Here is a 16,914-nt window from a genome sequence, read left to right as displayed (position 1 = left end):
GTATCAGGTCCAGTATTTTAATATAAGAAAGGACTAAAGGGTGGACTCAGGGCCCATCCGAGACACGGGAGTGTGGTTTATGAGAAGTGAAGAAAAGAACAGGAAAGGGAAGGAGAGGCGAGTGCGACCTACCCTCCTGTCATCCCTCCGTGTCACTTTCCTAGCTCAGAAGAATCCCTGGAACTCATTTGCTGTTGGACCCCAATTCGGATTGAAACACATTAAGAAATAAACCTTTGGTCTCTGCCCCCACTCCCGGCACACAGCTCAAAAAAGCCCTTAAAATCTCTGAAGTGCCAGCTCTTCTGTATGCTAATGAGCGACTGGTGGCTGGGGGCTCCTGGATAGCCTCTAGATGGGGGTTGGGGTTGCCAGGGCAACCAACCAAGTGATTAGAGGGTAAGAACTTCAGCCCCTCCCCCCAACTTCCTGGGAGGAACTGGAGGTTGAGCTAATCACTAATGGCTAATGATTTACTTTTTTTAAAGATACTCTTTTTTTTTTTAAGTTTATTTATTTATTTGAGAAAGAGAGAGAGAGCGCGCGCGCGCGCACGAGCAAGCGCTCGCGAGTGGGGGAGGGGCAGAAAGAGGGAGAGAGAGAATCCCAAGCAGGCTCTGCACCATCAGCACAGAGCCTGATTCAGGGCTCAAACTCGCAAACTGTGAGAACCGTGAGCACTCTGAGATCATGACCTGAGCTGAAATCAAGAGGCAGGCACTTAATGGACTGAGCCACCCACAGGCGCCCCAACTAATGGCTAATGACTTAATCAATCAGCTGAGCTCCCAGGTTGATGATCAGGTGGGGGTGCTGGGAGGTGGTGCCATGCCTGGAGAGGGCATGGAAGCTCCTCCTCCCTTCTTCCCCCACACCCTGCCCTATTCATCTCTTCCATCTGACTGTTCCTGAGTTTTATCCTGTTGTAGTAAATTGGTTATCTTGTCCTTTTCCTGAGTTCTGTGAGTCCTTCTAGCAAATTATCAAACCTGAGGACAGGGTCATGGGAACCCCTGATTTATAGCATTTTATTGGTCAGAAGCACAGGTGACAATTTGACTTGCATTTCATGTCTGAAGTGGGGGGTAGGGGAGCAGTCCCTGAGACTGAGCCCTTAACCTGTGGGGTCTACCCTAACTCCAGGCGGTTAGTGTCACAATTCAATTAAACTGTTGGTGTCTGATGCAAATTGGAGAATCGCTTGGTGTGAAAAAACCTACACATTAGGTGGCAGAAGTGAGCACAGAGAAGTAACACTTTTTTCCATTTAGGCTAGATAAATAATTAAGTTAATATCAGGACATTTGTCAGGAGCTAAAAGTTTTCATACCTGAACCAAGTAATTCTCCTTCTAGGTATCTTTTCTAAGAAAAGAATCAGAAACTAGGTCGAGGATAAATATACAACATCTATTCCCCAGAATAAATCTTCCCCAGAAACAGCCTTGATATCCAATAATAAAATTAGATACTTTAAATTATAAAAGTTTCCATGGTCATGGAGAAATGTTCATGATATAATTAATTCATGATATAATTAATATTAAGGATAGAAAATAAAAGTACAGTTATGATCTGTTGTATATTAAAATCATTTACAGTAAGTGATGAGGGAGCATAAGGCAAGCTGATACCCTGCAACTGCCACAACCCTCCCCAGCACCTCACCCCCCCTTAATCCCACCTCTCTCACGTCCCAGGTGGGGTATGTGTGACATTCCCCAGACACTCCTGGCTGCCCAAGAACAAAAAAAAGGAAAAAACCAATGGTTAACCCATAGAGGTCACAGTCATGAAGGACATGAGTCTCCATCAGTTTACAAATATCTTAGTAAATTACAAGAAAAAGGCAATCTTATCAATAGACTAATCTCCAGAAACCTATAGATTCAGTTTTCTGGAGCCCTAACATCTCTCCCCTCCATAGTGAGGTGGAGAACAAAGGCAGAAAGGAAATGGTAGGTACAATTAAATTTCTTTATAGCTTGCAGCCCGTTGACAAATACTTGAGGCAAATACAGAGTGTAATATTTCTCCAGGAACTCCCTACTATCTTGATGTTAATGCCTTACTAGAGGAAAAAACAACCTTAGCTTGACAATCAATAGCAAGGCCTCTGGCATCTTATGAGTCTCCTCTTCAGCATACGAAAGTGCTTTTGTAGACCTCCCCTTTGCCTGTACCTCCCCCAACTCCAAGGTATGTAATCAGTCACTCTTCAACAACCCCAGGGCAGTTCTTTTCGCCCCCCGGGTCCTGTCCCTGTGCTTTAAAAAAATCACCTTCTTTGCACCAAAGACATATCAAGGCTCAAGAATTCTTTCTTGGCTGGCAGCTCTGGGCCTCCCCCCCCCCCCCCCACTCCAAAACTGCATCAGTAAGAAGTAAAGAGTAAAGAAAGCATTGTGCTTTTCTGTATTTTTAAAAATGAAGACTTTGGAACCTTCAAGAGGATAATAGCACTGTTTGGAAACTAATCTAGAAAGAAACACTTCTCTCTTAAAGGACATTTATGATTCTGAATTTTTCTAAGACTGAGCTCTCCTCCCCTTAAGCGTGGATGTGCTTGCCTTGAAACTAAACAAGGAGACGCTTCATGCACCCACGCACGAGTGGGGAAGGGGCAGAGGGAGAGGGAGAGAGAATCTTAAGCAGGCTCCTCGCTCAGTGCGAGCCAGAAGCATGATGGTGAGATCCTCACCCGAGCTGAAATCAAGAATCTGAGGCTTAACCGACTGAGCCACCCGGACGCCCAGCTGCTTGTTCTTTTGTTTCAAATTCCACAGAGGCAAATCCTTTTGGAGCGGACTTATATGAACAATATTGTCACATTTCCCAAATACTATTTCGATGCAGCTGTGATAAACCTTCTTGGGAATGAACAACTATGATAAATTAAAGGCAGTATTAAATATGTAAGGATTTAATAACTATTGCCTTTCTCAGAGGGTCAATAAATTTTAACTTGAATATTCTAAAAAATTAAATTAAAATGAAGACTCTGGGAGCACTACAAGAGGGAAGAAAGGAAGAAGGCAAATAACACTTATCAGGCAACCAAGACGTGCCAGGTGCTTTATGTTGATTGTTCTATTCCATCATCACAAAATCCATGGGAGGTAAGTATAATTATCCCCCTCCATTTAAATTATACTTTTTCAATGGATGAGAGAGCAGGATCACCAGATGAGATGAAAAGATTCCCAAGTCTCAGGGCCTGGTGGTGGAGCAGCAGGATTCGGCCCGGTCTGTCCTGATCCCGAGCTCCTGTTTTCCCACCATATCTTGCCGCCCAAGTGCTCAGGGAGCTTTGGCTCCACTTCTACTGCCATTTGGAGTTTGATTAAAAACAAAATGCGGACCACTTTATCACAAGTGCTTTCAATACACATTTATTGCAAAACCACAGCACAGTAACTATAACGTCAACATAACCATATTTCCTAACTGAACAGGAGATCGCCATTCTAATGCGTATTCTCCAAAGAAGCGGAGGCTTATTATATGGAAGCTCCCGCACTGTGAGTAATGACTAGAACACCCAATTCTCAACTAGGAGTTCTAAGCCATTAAACATTTAATTACCACTTTGGCAAAGCAATGCACATTACCATTTCCACAATGTAACAGCACAGAGATTTTAAATGCATCTTTATTTTTCAGAATCTTCAGTATTCACAATGTGTAAAATGAAGTAGAGTTTTAAATAAAATGCTTTGCCAAAACATAGTTTCTTAAAAAGACCCGATGAAAAGGAGGGAAAATTGCATATGAATACAATTTGTCAGTGTTTACAGTTGACATTAACTATAGTTTTAAAAGAATAAAAATACTCAAGACTTCAACATTTGCTTACAAAAGTATACTTGGCCATAAAATAAAAGTCTATAAAACCCCAAATATTAAAAAAGTAAAATGCAAAAAAATTTTTTTATTAAAATGTAATACAATCTTTACATGGTAAGAATTGTTTAAAAACGCACTGAACACTTCCTAAATTGTGACGAGCATCAGAGGGGAATTTATCACATGCACTCATGTTTTGACAGTTGCACAGACCCACAGTGTCACAGAGCCGGGCCAGTAGATATGCACACAACATCCCCAGCATCGAGTCTCAGGGTGGGCAGATTTTAAGCTCCCCCTGCCCCCCCTACACCTGTTCCTATTTATACCATGTCTTGTGCTGGGAAAAGACAGTTTGCCCGGACACATGGGGTATCACAGGAGGTGGGGCACCTGCTGTCAAAGAGTCTGTATCTTCGTGTTGCCTAGATCTTAGTGTTGTCATCTTAAGAATCAGGTCTTGGAGCTGGGAGGAACCTCAAGAGATCATCTGGTCCATCCTCAGTCCTCTGGCACAGCCCTGTCCCATCCTCTTAGAGCCCCAGAAGCAGAGAGTCTGCTGCAGCCTGCTGGACACTATTTCACTTTGGCAACCAGAACTTCTTGTGTTTAACTGCAGCAGTGTCAGCCAAAAACCATCCCGGCAGGAAAGTACTTTGTTTCTCCATAGACTGAATGAAAGGAATCAGGGGCTTCACTGCAGCCTGGGACGAACAGGAGAGGGCCGGAGGCATGAACAGGAATGAGACTCGAGGCCCAGAGGCAGGCTCAAGGCTGACGGCAGGGTCACCTACAGGAAGTCCGGGGAATGGGAGTGGAGGAGCCTGACTGGCATGCTAGGCCCCCGGTGTGGATGGTGGTGGCCATGGGACTGTTGCAGCCTCTTATGTGAGGCCCTGCCTCTGTTCTTCTGCAGTCATCCTACCTACCACCTGCGGCCTCTGCTGGCCTTCCTGCCCTGTCTGGTAGTGCAGAACCATGTACGCCACAGAACTATGAACAGTATAAAATTAGACCAGATACCTGGTGGCTTAAGAACAGAACAACAAAGTGCTTGGGCTTTGGGATAGTGATTCTGGTTGGACAGGCTTTCTCACTTGCTTCCAGGAGTGTGACTGAGAGGGCGGGGGTGGATGGAAAAGTCTGAATGGAGTAAGAGATGGGAACTTGACTTGGATCTGAGTTCACTTGGACTACTCAAGATTTCTGTGCATCTAAGAATTGGCATGAGAAGTAACTACTCTGGCAGAGCGCATGAAACACAATAGGGTATTGAAAGCATGCCTTCAATTACAGAACATTCCTTGGAGTTTGGAAGGGAGGGGAGACTGTTGAAGTTACAGACTTTGGAGTAAAACACAGTTCCTCTTGGGAGGCAGTGCATGTCTACATTCCCACTGCTTTCTCAGAGCAGAACAGGAAACCCCTCTATGCCAGACAGGGCATCTGTGAGGGCGGGGCTCCCAGATGGCTGATTCCACCTTCTAGCGCTCCCCCGGGCTTGCGTGCGTGAAGTGGGAAATGTGGGGGCCCTTGGCCCACTGCTGCAATTCCTCCTCACTTGGGGTCCTCTGCCTTGATGTGTTCTGTCTCCCCTCTGCCACTCTCTTTCTTGACCACCCCTCTCTGGCCTCCATCCTTTGAAAGCAAGAACTTCTCAGTGCAAGTGGGGAGTGGCTCCGGAACAGATGACAGGGAGGTTGTAGGATCCCCAATCCCTCTTGAGCTGAGAAAGCAGTTGGCCAGACATGCCGCAGGCAGGATGTATTTGGAGGCAGGAGGCTGGGCCAGATGACTCAGTGAGAAGAAGCCAGATTCAGGACTATTTTCCAGAATCTACTTCTACTACAGCTCTGCCTCTAAACCTCCTTCTCCACTTTTGCTCAGCAGATATGTTAACAAATTCCTATAGGCCTGGCTTATGTCTCACTAACTCTTCCACAGAGGTCTCCTGGGCCTCCTTACATGGCCTTGTCTCCTCCTTGCCAGAAGGCTCATCCCTTTGCCCAATCCCATGTCTGAATGAGCACTAACAGATCGGAAATCTTTGGAAGCGTTCCCTAAAACCTTTCCTCCCTTTTCAAGTCATCAAAACAGATTTCTCTGCCTTTCCCTTCAAAAGCTGTCCCGGAGTATTTTATACTAAGAAAGTTACATAGCCATACATTGATTAGGGATATGCCTGGATTTTTAATGGCCCAAGAAAACAGGATTTAGAACACGTTCTTCCAAATAGAAAGATCCCATAGATAATTGTAGAAATAAGCCACAGGGGGCGCCTGTGTGGCTCAGTCTTGTGTTCGGCTCAGGTTATGATCTACTGATCATGAGTTCAAGCCCTGCATCGGGCTCTGCGCTCCACATGGAGCCTGCTTGGGATTCTCTCTCTCCCTCTCTCTCTGTCCTTCCTCTGCTCGTGCTCTCACAGCCTCAAAATAAATAAAGTAATAAAAAAAAAAAAAAAAGCTACAAACCTTCCAGCAGCCTTTTGCGGGGCAGGGCGGGGGCGGGGGGGCTTGCTAGCTTTGAATTACACAGTTTTTATGAATGGACTCATCAGAAAATGAATGTGAGGCCCAGCACAATATCTTACTTGTTTCTGCATCCTCAGTGCCTAGCCCAGGGCTCAGCATGCTGCAGGAGCCCAAAATATACCAGTTGAATGATGAGACCCAGCCTCCTCCATCCTAGATCTTTTTTCTTTTTTCTCTTTTAATATGACCTGCCTCTCCTGGCATTTAATATTGGCTATGATGAAATCCCTGCCTGACTATTTTAGAATGTTCCATTATGTTCAAATTGTATTATAAAGTACGCAGAAGAGAAAGATCATAGTCGGCTCTAAGATAAAAGAAGCAATTTTGTAGGAAAAAAATTAAAGTTAAAAAAAAAAAACATGAAATAAATTCCAGGACCTAGCTAACAAAGAATTTACTGGTAGAGCAATATTGATAAAAGACCAAATAGGAAAAGACTCAGCAGCTGGTTCATTAGAATAACCTTTCCCCCAGTTCGGGGGAAGGACAATTACAGGCGACAGAAGGTAGCATGGAGTTGTCCTGCCTGGGGGTCTATACTAAGCTTCAGTGAAAAAGACAACAAATATGGAAAGGCTTCTCTATTCTTAGATAAAAGAGGGTGAGGTGGCAGGGCTAAGACATCAATCGATGTTTTTTCTCTGAAAAGAAAAAGGGTAATGCATTTCCTTGGGACATGGAGCAAGGATTCTAGGGCATGAGCTGAAAGAGCAGGAGGATTATGGAGGAGAGGGACCACCCCATTGGAGACATCTACGTCACTTACTAAAACGATTTCTCAGCAATAACTTACTCACTGGGAAGAGCAATACAATGTGAATGAGTGAGTTCAGGAAAGAACTAAGAAGAAAGAGACCACCCCAACACACCCCTTCGATCTTAGCTGAATTCCACTGGGCTGACCCTGTCCTGCCTATGGCAGGTGAAATGGGAGCCATCACCTCTCATGACTTCTTCCGGTCACTTTCTCTGAGTCACAGACCTAAACAGAAATAGGTAGCTGTGTGTGTAGGTCAAGAAAGCAATTTTGTTTGGGACACGTGGATGCAGTTTAGTGGGAGGGAAGCAGAATTTTCCTGAAGTTTAATTTTCACAAGCCTCCAAAATGATATATTTTTGGTGGAGAAAGAGATACATTTGACACTGGGGACATTTGCAATAAATAAAATCATCTACAGAACTAAACCCTGACCTTTTTAGCATCTTTGGATTTCTGCGAAGGCTTTGGGGACCAGGACTTTGCTAGCGATGCATCAAGTGTGCTTGGGTTCACTCGCAGGTGGAGAGACCTGAAGGGCTCCCACAAAGTCTCTAGTCCCCAGAATAGCCCTTTATCTAGCTGCCAGGCCGAAATCCCAAGCTCTCTCATTACAAATCCTTCTTTGGTGTTTAGTCTTTGTTGTTAAAATTCAAAGGAGACTCGCAAGGCCTTGTGAACAGGTGTATCTTAGTGTGCACGCAGTTGTTCGATTTGTCTTTGGAGGAAGGTGCAGGTGCCAACAACCTTCCCAACTTCCTGAAGGACTAGTAACCCCCCAGCCTTGTAATGATGCTAAGGTTTGGGAGTCCTCATGCCAGAATTGATTCTATGCTCCCACATGGATATAGGCTCTGTCTACGATGAAAATTTCAATAGAACAAAATATCTTTTCCTTGAAATCAGTTGTGGTTAACGATGGTATGAGAAAGATATTTAGGTTCCTGCTGGGCATAATTCAGGATTTGGGAAACTGTCATTATTTCTTTTAATTGTTAGCTCGGAAGAGCATTTGTTTTTGTTTTTAAAAACATATCTAAAAGGTCCTGAAGGGTAGAAACATCTTTTGGTTTTTCTGATTCTTTCACAGGCACACATTTCACACATGGAATTACTCTGTACACAGAATGAATAAAAGGATGAATGAAGGAATACACAGGTATGTTGACAGCCTGAGAGCTTCTCTCATTGCCTGACACCTATGACACATCACTGCCTTATAATAGTTCCTCATTTATTTGAAACGATAATGTATAATTGGAAGTACTGATGGATAGGTATCGCATTCATGTTGTTTTCTACTTTCTGTGGTGTGTGACCAATAGGTGTATAAAACTTTTCAGCCAAAAGAAACATCTACTCTAACCCTCTTAATGTAGGGGTGTGGAGCTGAAGTTCACAGAGAACAGGTGATTTGCCCAAGGGTGCCCAGCAGCTGCCCTGGAGACAGAGGCTGAGATCCAGGCCTCCAGACTCCCAGCCTCATCTCTTTTTTTGGTTCATTTCTCTCTCTGACAGCTGTGCTCACATTAGAATCTCAGTGAATCCTTATTTACTAACACCTGCACACAGGTCAGACGTTGGCATGCTACGCCCCTGCTCTCATTCAGTAAAATATCTGCACAGCGCTCTACTGACAGAATGTGGCTACGTAGAGATGACATGGAAAGCAACTTGCAATTCTTTTGGGGCCATGACTCTCGAAATACAAGTTTGAGGATGGGCTTTCACATCTGATCTGACAGTTTGATTTCTACAGGTGCAAATCCATTACTGACTCACGATGAATCAAAGCAAGCCAAGGGATGGGTTTCCTGGTTTGGCCTGACTCCAGGGAACAAATGCAGTACTCTGACCTGGCTCCCAGAATGCTATCTCAACATCAAATGGCAGATTTTCTCTTATTGGGTTTGATAAATTTAATACACCCTGCATTTCATATATGAAGTCCTTTGGGGAAATAAACAGTACCTGTAGCTTGTCTCCTACCACAGACAATGAAAAAGCCATTTCTTCTTGTCAAATGTGCAGTGGAATCGTCCATGTGTTCACAGTAGGAGGGCCACCGCACACAGGGAAACATGAAGGTGCTGGAAAGCTCTGCAGTTTTAGAGACTGCGTGTGCTTAATCATTTCCTACTACTTAAGTAAGAATGGACCTGAGTTTTTTGAACTGGAAGAGACCTCAGGGAACATCCTTGTTCACTCCTTCACTTCAGAGATGTGGTAAATAAGAAATGAAGTGACTTGCTCCAGGTCAAATAGCTGAAGACACCAGGCCTGGGATACGGGGGCTCCTGGGAAAGGGAAAAGCTGGATGGGAAGACAGGCAGGAAAAGAAGAGGAGGTGACAAAGCCAAACTATGCTCTTGTCCTACTACAATTAATCAGTTTTATGGGTAGCTAGCTTGAAAGATAGGATAGCTAAGGAAGGTGGCCAGGAAAATAGTAAGGATTACCAGAATCTTCACTAGCCATTGTTTAAAAAAATGGAATCACATAGTTTATTCTCTTGACTCCACCTTCTACAGTATTTGTGCCTCTGCTGAGACGAGGAAGCCCTGTCAAGAAAATCTATTTGGGTTTTGGTGTGGGTCATTCACTTTCTTCTCTCACAGTACATGGGCCTTAGTTGGTGACATAAAAACAGAAACTCTATTTCCAATAAGAGAAAACAGAATATCGCATGTTGGAATTCATCTTTACGCTTCAGGATGTGATAGAGCTTGATGGTACACAACCAGGTCTGTGAAATGTCTCTACTAACCACTCCTACATTTGATAGAGACTCATCTGGGAGAGAAATAAGGATCTCAGAAACTCCTGCTTCTGCCCAAGAAAGTTAAAGCCAACATGGTCTAAGAAACAGTTCCCTAGACGACTTGATTTTAAGTTCCCTCTAAGTATCTATACATATGTATGCAAATGCATAGAAAAATTTCTGAAAGGATTCATAAGGAATACTTTGGAAAAGGGGAATGGAGTCAGCACGTTTGTATGGAGGTAGACTTCACTCTGTATTTCTGTACTGGGTATTTTATAATGGATAAACATTCATGCACTTCGTGTTTAATTTTCAAAAAATTAAAAGAAATGGAAGAAATTTTACTTAAAAAAATTGTTTCTGGTTACCACGTTGATCGCTTATGGAAAGAATGCTGGTCTAGGACTCAGTTTACCTGCTAAAACTTGCCTGTGTCATTGAACCTAAAAGGTTCTCTGTTAATCTGTAAAATGAGGTAGTTGGATTAGATCATCTCCTTGATTCCATGATTCATCTTGGGTTAATGAGAAGAAAATCAATCTGAATTAGAAAAAGTCTAAATTAAGTTGTACTAAGCAGACATTTCACTTTTTACCATTTAGGTAAATTAAAAGTGTCTCCAAGTCATTCTTGACATTCTGGTCATGACTGTAGAAGCCTCCCTTGCAGACTAGAAGAGCCAGGAGGGAACCCTGAGAGCACTGTGATGTGGGGTTAGAGCTAAAATGGTTTGTTGTGTTTCTCTCATTTTATCAAGCTAAAATGAATTCCATGCTTTCCTTTTGTATTTGCTTTTTTTTGTTTGTTTGTTTAGTTTTAGTTTTTTTTTTTTTTTTTTTTTTTTTTTTTAAGGTAATTCTCCCTTGTTGAATGAAAGAACAGCTAGGGTGGGGTAACCTTTTGCTCTCACTTTCTGAGCGTGGGTTGAGATGGAAAGCTATTATAATAGAGGTCTTCCAGGTTCCAAGGCACAACAGAAAGACTACAGAAGGCAGTTTAATCAGCCCATATTCTAAAATGCAGCAAATAATGACTAGAAAAGCTTGTTAGAGACCTTTGTCATTCCCATTTCAGGGAATATTCTAACTTATCAGACTTGCTGTGGGAGAACTGTTAAATCTTTCTGGATTTAGTCACGCTAGCGTCCTGCTCAGGAAAGGGAAGCCCAGCCGCGTGGCCTTAGAAGTATTCAAGAATGAGACCACGCTTTTGCCTCAGAGCTTAGGGTGGGGTTCAGGGGGAAGCCTGTGCCAGGAAGTCAGTTTGAGGAAGCAGACACCTAGGAGAGTCTCAGACACCTGAAAGGACATGCCTGCTCAGGGTAGCAAAGGTGTCTGCTTACTGAGCACACAACTACCTCCATTGAGCACAAAGTACCCAAAGGATGCTGTTAAAAGAACACCCCAAAATCTCCCGGTCAGCTTTTGTTCTTCTAGGGTGGTCCAACACCACCTGCCTCTGGAGCATTGCTTATATTTTCCTAACAGACTGACGAACTGTTTGATAGTATGGAAATAAACTTTAATTTGTCCCTTTCTGTATAATTCCAAATTAAAGTGGATTTCTATTGTTCCGCTAACTACAAAACACGTCTAGTCAAATACCCTCATAGTTTTTTGTATGTTTCTTTTTTAATATGGCACTTTCTTCTTATCACAGCTTTTGCACTTATTACATAAGATGGTATAATCATAGTAATTCCTGTACTTATTATCTCAGGCACAAGTGTGGAATTAATGTGATTTTTAACATTAATTTAAAGTAAATTTACTGTGCATTTGTATTTGATCTTGAGTTTGAAATGCAGCTTCTACTTATGCAAGCAGCAAGACGAATGCCTAGATTCTAGTAAAAATAATAGTAAAAAAACCTAATTTAAAGTAGATGGGAATTTAATCTCTTCGATTTAAAATCTCTTAGCTTGAATCCCTCATTAGAAGGGCTTCATAAAAACAAGCTGTAAACATTCTCAATAATTAAGCATAAATATATGATCTATGATAAAGCTTGGCCCTTAAGCCATATATGCTTAAATATACAAAATTATACTTGTACTCGATTCCCTCTTGTTATTTTATTAGCTCCATCCTCCAGTGAAATGCATTTGTGTGTGTAATTATCTTGCTCCTATGCCTCGACCATGGACCATATTAAAAAATGTTTCTTCCCATAAACTGTGAAGTATTCATTGATAAGCCACAGGGAACTTACACTATAACATGTCCTTACCAATTAATGCTGTTGACTTGGTTTATGAGGATTGAATTATTCATCAGAATCTTTTTATATTATGTTCCTGCAAGCTAAGACTTAGAGCACCAACAGGGTGAAGAAAACAGAATGATCTTACTTAAAAAACAGTCACCTCAATTGGACCCCTGTACTTTCCACACTCCATAACGATGATTTGCTCTTAAGTCCCACTGTGTATGAACATGAAGGGGTGCTCATGAACACCCCCAAAAAGTCCAAATTAAGCTATGTTTTGTGAGGTAGGGAAAACATTGCTTTGGGAGTCAGACAGTGTGGGTTTTAGTTGATTCTACTTTTGTCACTATCTAGAATTGTGACCTTCGGCAAGACCCTTGACCTTTCTGGGATGGTTTCTATAAATGCTAAAATGAGGGCTTGGCTTAGTGGAGTGTTAAGACTTCTTTCATTATAAAATATCATTACAAATCTGCAGTATTTGTTTAGAAAGTACAGAGACAACAGCTGGTCTATTTTTATGCATGCTAGAAATAATCACACAAAGTGAAAAAAAAAATATGACTTGAAGCATTCAGGAAATACCGTGTAATCTTCTTTCCCCACCCTCCAAAGCCCTTTGGTTATATCAGGTTTGGTATATGAAATTTTGATCACTTAAAACATGGCAGTTTGTGATCAGAACAAGCATCTGCCAGATATGAATGAGCTGGAAGGACCATCTGACCTCACGTACGCTAAGACAATGGCTGGTGTCTGGTACAATGTAGGAATTTTTGATCACTACTCACTTGGGATGTCTTTCAACTAAATAGTCATTTAGGTAATATTTTTAATATTTTTCTTTACTTTGTATTAGAAGTAGAATTAGCTATAATTAAAATATTTTGTATCATGTCTTAATTATAGCAAAATTTCATAGAGCAGTCCTCAAACCGTGGTTGTAGTCAGTGGTTCTGACTACAACCAAACACTTCATAGTTCTTCCCTCTCCTTTCTGTCTTCTGTCTATACAGGAAGGGGTGGTGGTGATTTTAGCACTGGCTCACGGACTACTCCTATCTCTAGTGGCTGGCTTTCAATCCTCTTCAAGAAATCTGCTTTCTTTTTATTTAAGAATGACAGGGTTAATTGGAAGTAAGCCCAGCCTTCACAGGTTTTCTTCTCTTTGGCAAGTTCCTTAGTTCCTTCCATTCTTGATGCTAAGTTAGCAGGATGGTTATAAAGGGGCTGATTTAAAGGTGACTGAAGACAGATGCTGAAGGGGAGGGTTTTCTTACTTTTCAAGGAGCACAATTTAGGATCTTAGAAGAAAGCTTAGGTCCTCCTCTGAGATTGAGGTGAGTTAACACACAGCCTTCAAATTACCAAGAGGGGAGAGGAGGGGCATTTGGGACTGTGTGTGACGGTGTGTGCACATGTGTAGAGAGGAGCAGAACTGAGGGCTGACTAGCTCTCTCTAACTGCATTTTGTCCCCATGGCTAATGGAAGGAGCTGGCTTGTGCTTTGTCAAGAAAAAGACAAATAAAATACAAATTTAGCTGACAAGGAAGATGTAAATTTCAACTGAAGAGAAAAAGAGGGGGGGAAGGAAGCTGAGAATAATGAAGGCAAAGAAAGTACTGTTTTTGTCTTTTTGAGAAACGTTTGGTTTCCTTGGGTAAGGGGAATTATGTAAATGTGAACAGTGGTAACAGCATAATCCCACCGGAGCATATTTTACGTCACAGTGAAATATATGTCTGAGAGCTGTCCAATGAGTAACTGTCATTTTTTTAAAAGCTATCTTCCATACAAAGAAAACAGGTACTGGCAAAATATCGTTCTCTCAAATGTACTGACTCCATATAGAACTGAATTGAAACAACCTGAATTGAAACACAAGAATGTAATTCAGATATAACTCAACAGATTTGAAGATTTCAAGGTTATAAATTGTTATTTTCAAACAAGGGCCATTTAGTAAAATGCAACCCTAGGAAATAATAGCTGGTGCTGGACTTTACATCCCACGCCACCATGTACATATGCATATATATAGGCTGAAGACACAGAATGTTCTATGTGATTTGTCATTTCACTTTTAACAAAGTGCTAAATCAGAACGGAATTACATTTTTCATACAATACTTAATGCGACTATATTAAACATTTAGTCACCTTTAATATAATTATTTCAGAGCCTAGTAGATGAAACTGTATTTCACAGAAACAAGGATAAGTTGAGATCGAGACACAAATATGTGCTCGGAAGTCACTGGGAAGCACTTGTTCACCATAATAAAGATGGCCAAAGGTTTCCGACCTAATTAAAAATAAGGAGTCATATAAGAAATGGCTTTATTAGAAAAAACGTAGTGTACACGTGGCTAAATTTTATCATTGATATACCTGTTGGCTATTTTATAATTAAAATCTGATATAGGGTTTAAACTTCTTTAGAAGTTAGTGGCATTTCTTCCTATTCTGATATGTGACTTCGGTAAGGTATGTGATAGATACCCTTTATTTCTTCCCATAATTACAATTAATCAATCAGTAGTTTAGCACTGGCACAGAACATAGAGGGCATTATTTAGGTAGTGCTTTATGTGTAAGATATCCACACTTCCAACCCCAGAACCAGGCACGGGTATGCCATTTAGAGTCTTTAAGCCCCCTATTATCACTCAAGTCCCACATTATTGTTACCTAGTAGTCATGAAATGAATATGATCATCTGTAACCTGACAAAACCTCTGAGTGAAGCTTCTCTCTTCTCCTTTTTTTTTTTTCCTGTTAGGTGTGCAACTCCAAGCAAATGTGCAGTATGCCGTATGATTTGCAGTCCCTTTTCAAACTCCTTCAAGTCTGTGCTATTAAACTGAGACAACCACATCAAGATAGAGTCTGTCATAGGATTCCCTGAAGCACAGAATGAGGAGGAGACTGAGCAAACACGACCCGGGAAGGCACCAGTTGAACCAAGACAACTCTGTAAGACAAAAACACACAGTTGTAAGCATTCACACGTCACCAGCAGAACGGCACCTGTATGCCGGGAGCAATCGCTGTGCATTATTCCAAAGCACTTACACTAAATGCATCATGGAAGGCCTGGAAACCGGTGTTCAATAAACGGCGATCTGGAGTCTGGGTGATACATATGATGTATTATACCGCTTTCATGTGGAACATTTTAAATCAATATTATTAATAACTTTTCATCAGTTTAACTCACCTTGACCTTGGTGGCAAAAAAAAAAAAAAAATCCATTTCTTCAAAGAAAAAATAATCACCTTTAAATGTTCGTTTGCTATTTTTTAATGCTATCACTATCACTCTCATCTCTGTTTAGAAATATCTGATGGGTTAAAGATAAGAAAATGACCTGAATTTTGAGATAAGTTTTTTAGATTTCCTTGGACAGAAAAATCTAGTTCTCAGCAAGTAGTAATGATTGTAAAACAGGTTAGAAAATATATGAAAAAAATAAAGTAAAATCTAACAAATTAATCCTAATTCTACCCTCAGAAAAACTACTGTGAATATTTTGGTTTGTTTCTTTCTGTTCTTTTCTCCCCCCTACCAGCATAAATGATGCCCATTATCTGAAAACCTACAGGAATCCTCTAAACAGGTGATTCTGCCATTACTTGCTTTAATGGTATCAAGAACATCCTTCTTCAAAAATGCTCACTCGTGAATTCAGGGCTTGCCTACAGGCCAGTCCCAGCCTTGTGCTAACAAGACACACCCACTCGCTGTGGCTGCCCGTGGCTGCCTCCTCCAGCTCCCGTGGCCCTTGAGCTGTGCATCCATTTGGCTTCCTTCTACCCAACCCTCCTTGGCAGGCAATCCTGAGGCTCTGGGAGCACAAGTGAGTGGCTCCCTGGCATGAAGAGGTTGGGTTGGTGGTGGTGGGGATAACTTCCCTAGTTTAATATCTCTTTAGCAATTTCAATGAAAACAACAACAACAACAACAACAACAAATGAAGGGAAAAAGCTCCCTGGTACATTTTTTCCTTTGGGCACTGCTATAGGTTTATATTTTCCTTTTGTACTTCTACAGAATACTAATACTGCCTTAATCTTCAAAAATCATCCTAAAGATTTCTACACTGCTGCTTTCAATCAATCCATAATTCATATGGCTAAAAGAGCAATTTATGCTCAGGAATGGAAATCAGAAAACCAAGTGGTAAGAAAAGGTGCTGAAATACTTTTTTTTCTGTAATATGCTTACAAAAGCAGGCTCCCCACCTCTCAATTTTTACATTTTAAAAGTCAGACATGCTATTCTATAGCATACAACAAAGACATATATTTCAATGGTATTTCTATGCAAAGCTGTTTCTGTGCTTTACTTGGATTGAGTATAATCTAAACACCCAGGAAGGCTGTGACCCCTGGAATCTTGTCTTTATTCCAATATCCCCTGAAATGACACACCAGCATTTTCAGCTTTTATATTAACCATGTAGCTTCTGGATTTCTGATGATAATTTTAACAGGCAAAAAGAAGCAGTTAAAAAAAATAAGAGAAAAAGCAGTAAAATAGAACAGCATACTATTTACATTAAAAGTGAACATTCTGGGGATGCCTGGGTGGCTCAGTCGGTTCCGACTTCTGCTCAGGTCATGACCTTACGGCTTGTGAGTTTGAGCTCAGAGCCTGGAGCCTGCTTCATATTCTGGGTCTCCCTCTCTCTCTCTCTGCCCCTCTCCCGCTCATGCTGTCTGTCTCTGTCTCTCAAAAATAAACATTAAAAAAAAAAATTTTAAAGTGAACATTCTGACTTTTAAGCAACAGCTAAAAA

General features: G+C 41.5%; 1 protein-coding gene across 1 annotated transcript in view; it reads right to left on the bottom strand.

Moving 5' to 3' along the window:
• Positions 1 to 6,328: 6,328 nt before the first annotated feature.
• SLC49A4 (solute carrier family 49 member 4) overlaps positions 6,329 to 16,914 on the bottom strand; it is an 86,894-nt gene continuing 76,308 nt past the window's right edge. Inside the window, exon 9 of the mRNA XM_015544801.2 lies at positions 6,329 to 15,086. Coding sequence (XP_015400287.2) covers positions 14,971 to 15,086 — 116 coding nt within the window. The 3' untranslated portion in view covers positions 6,329 to 14,970. The remainder of the gene's footprint in view (positions 15,087 to 16,914) is intronic.

Source organism: Panthera tigris, chromosome C2, assembly GCF_018350195.1.
Source record: "Panthera tigris isolate Pti1 chromosome C2, P.tigris_Pti1_mat1.1, whole genome shotgun sequence".
Classification (NCBI taxonomy): domain Eukaryota; kingdom Metazoa; phylum Chordata; class Mammalia; order Carnivora; family Felidae; genus Panthera; species Panthera tigris.
This window is presented reverse-complemented; position numbering and strand designations above follow the sequence as displayed.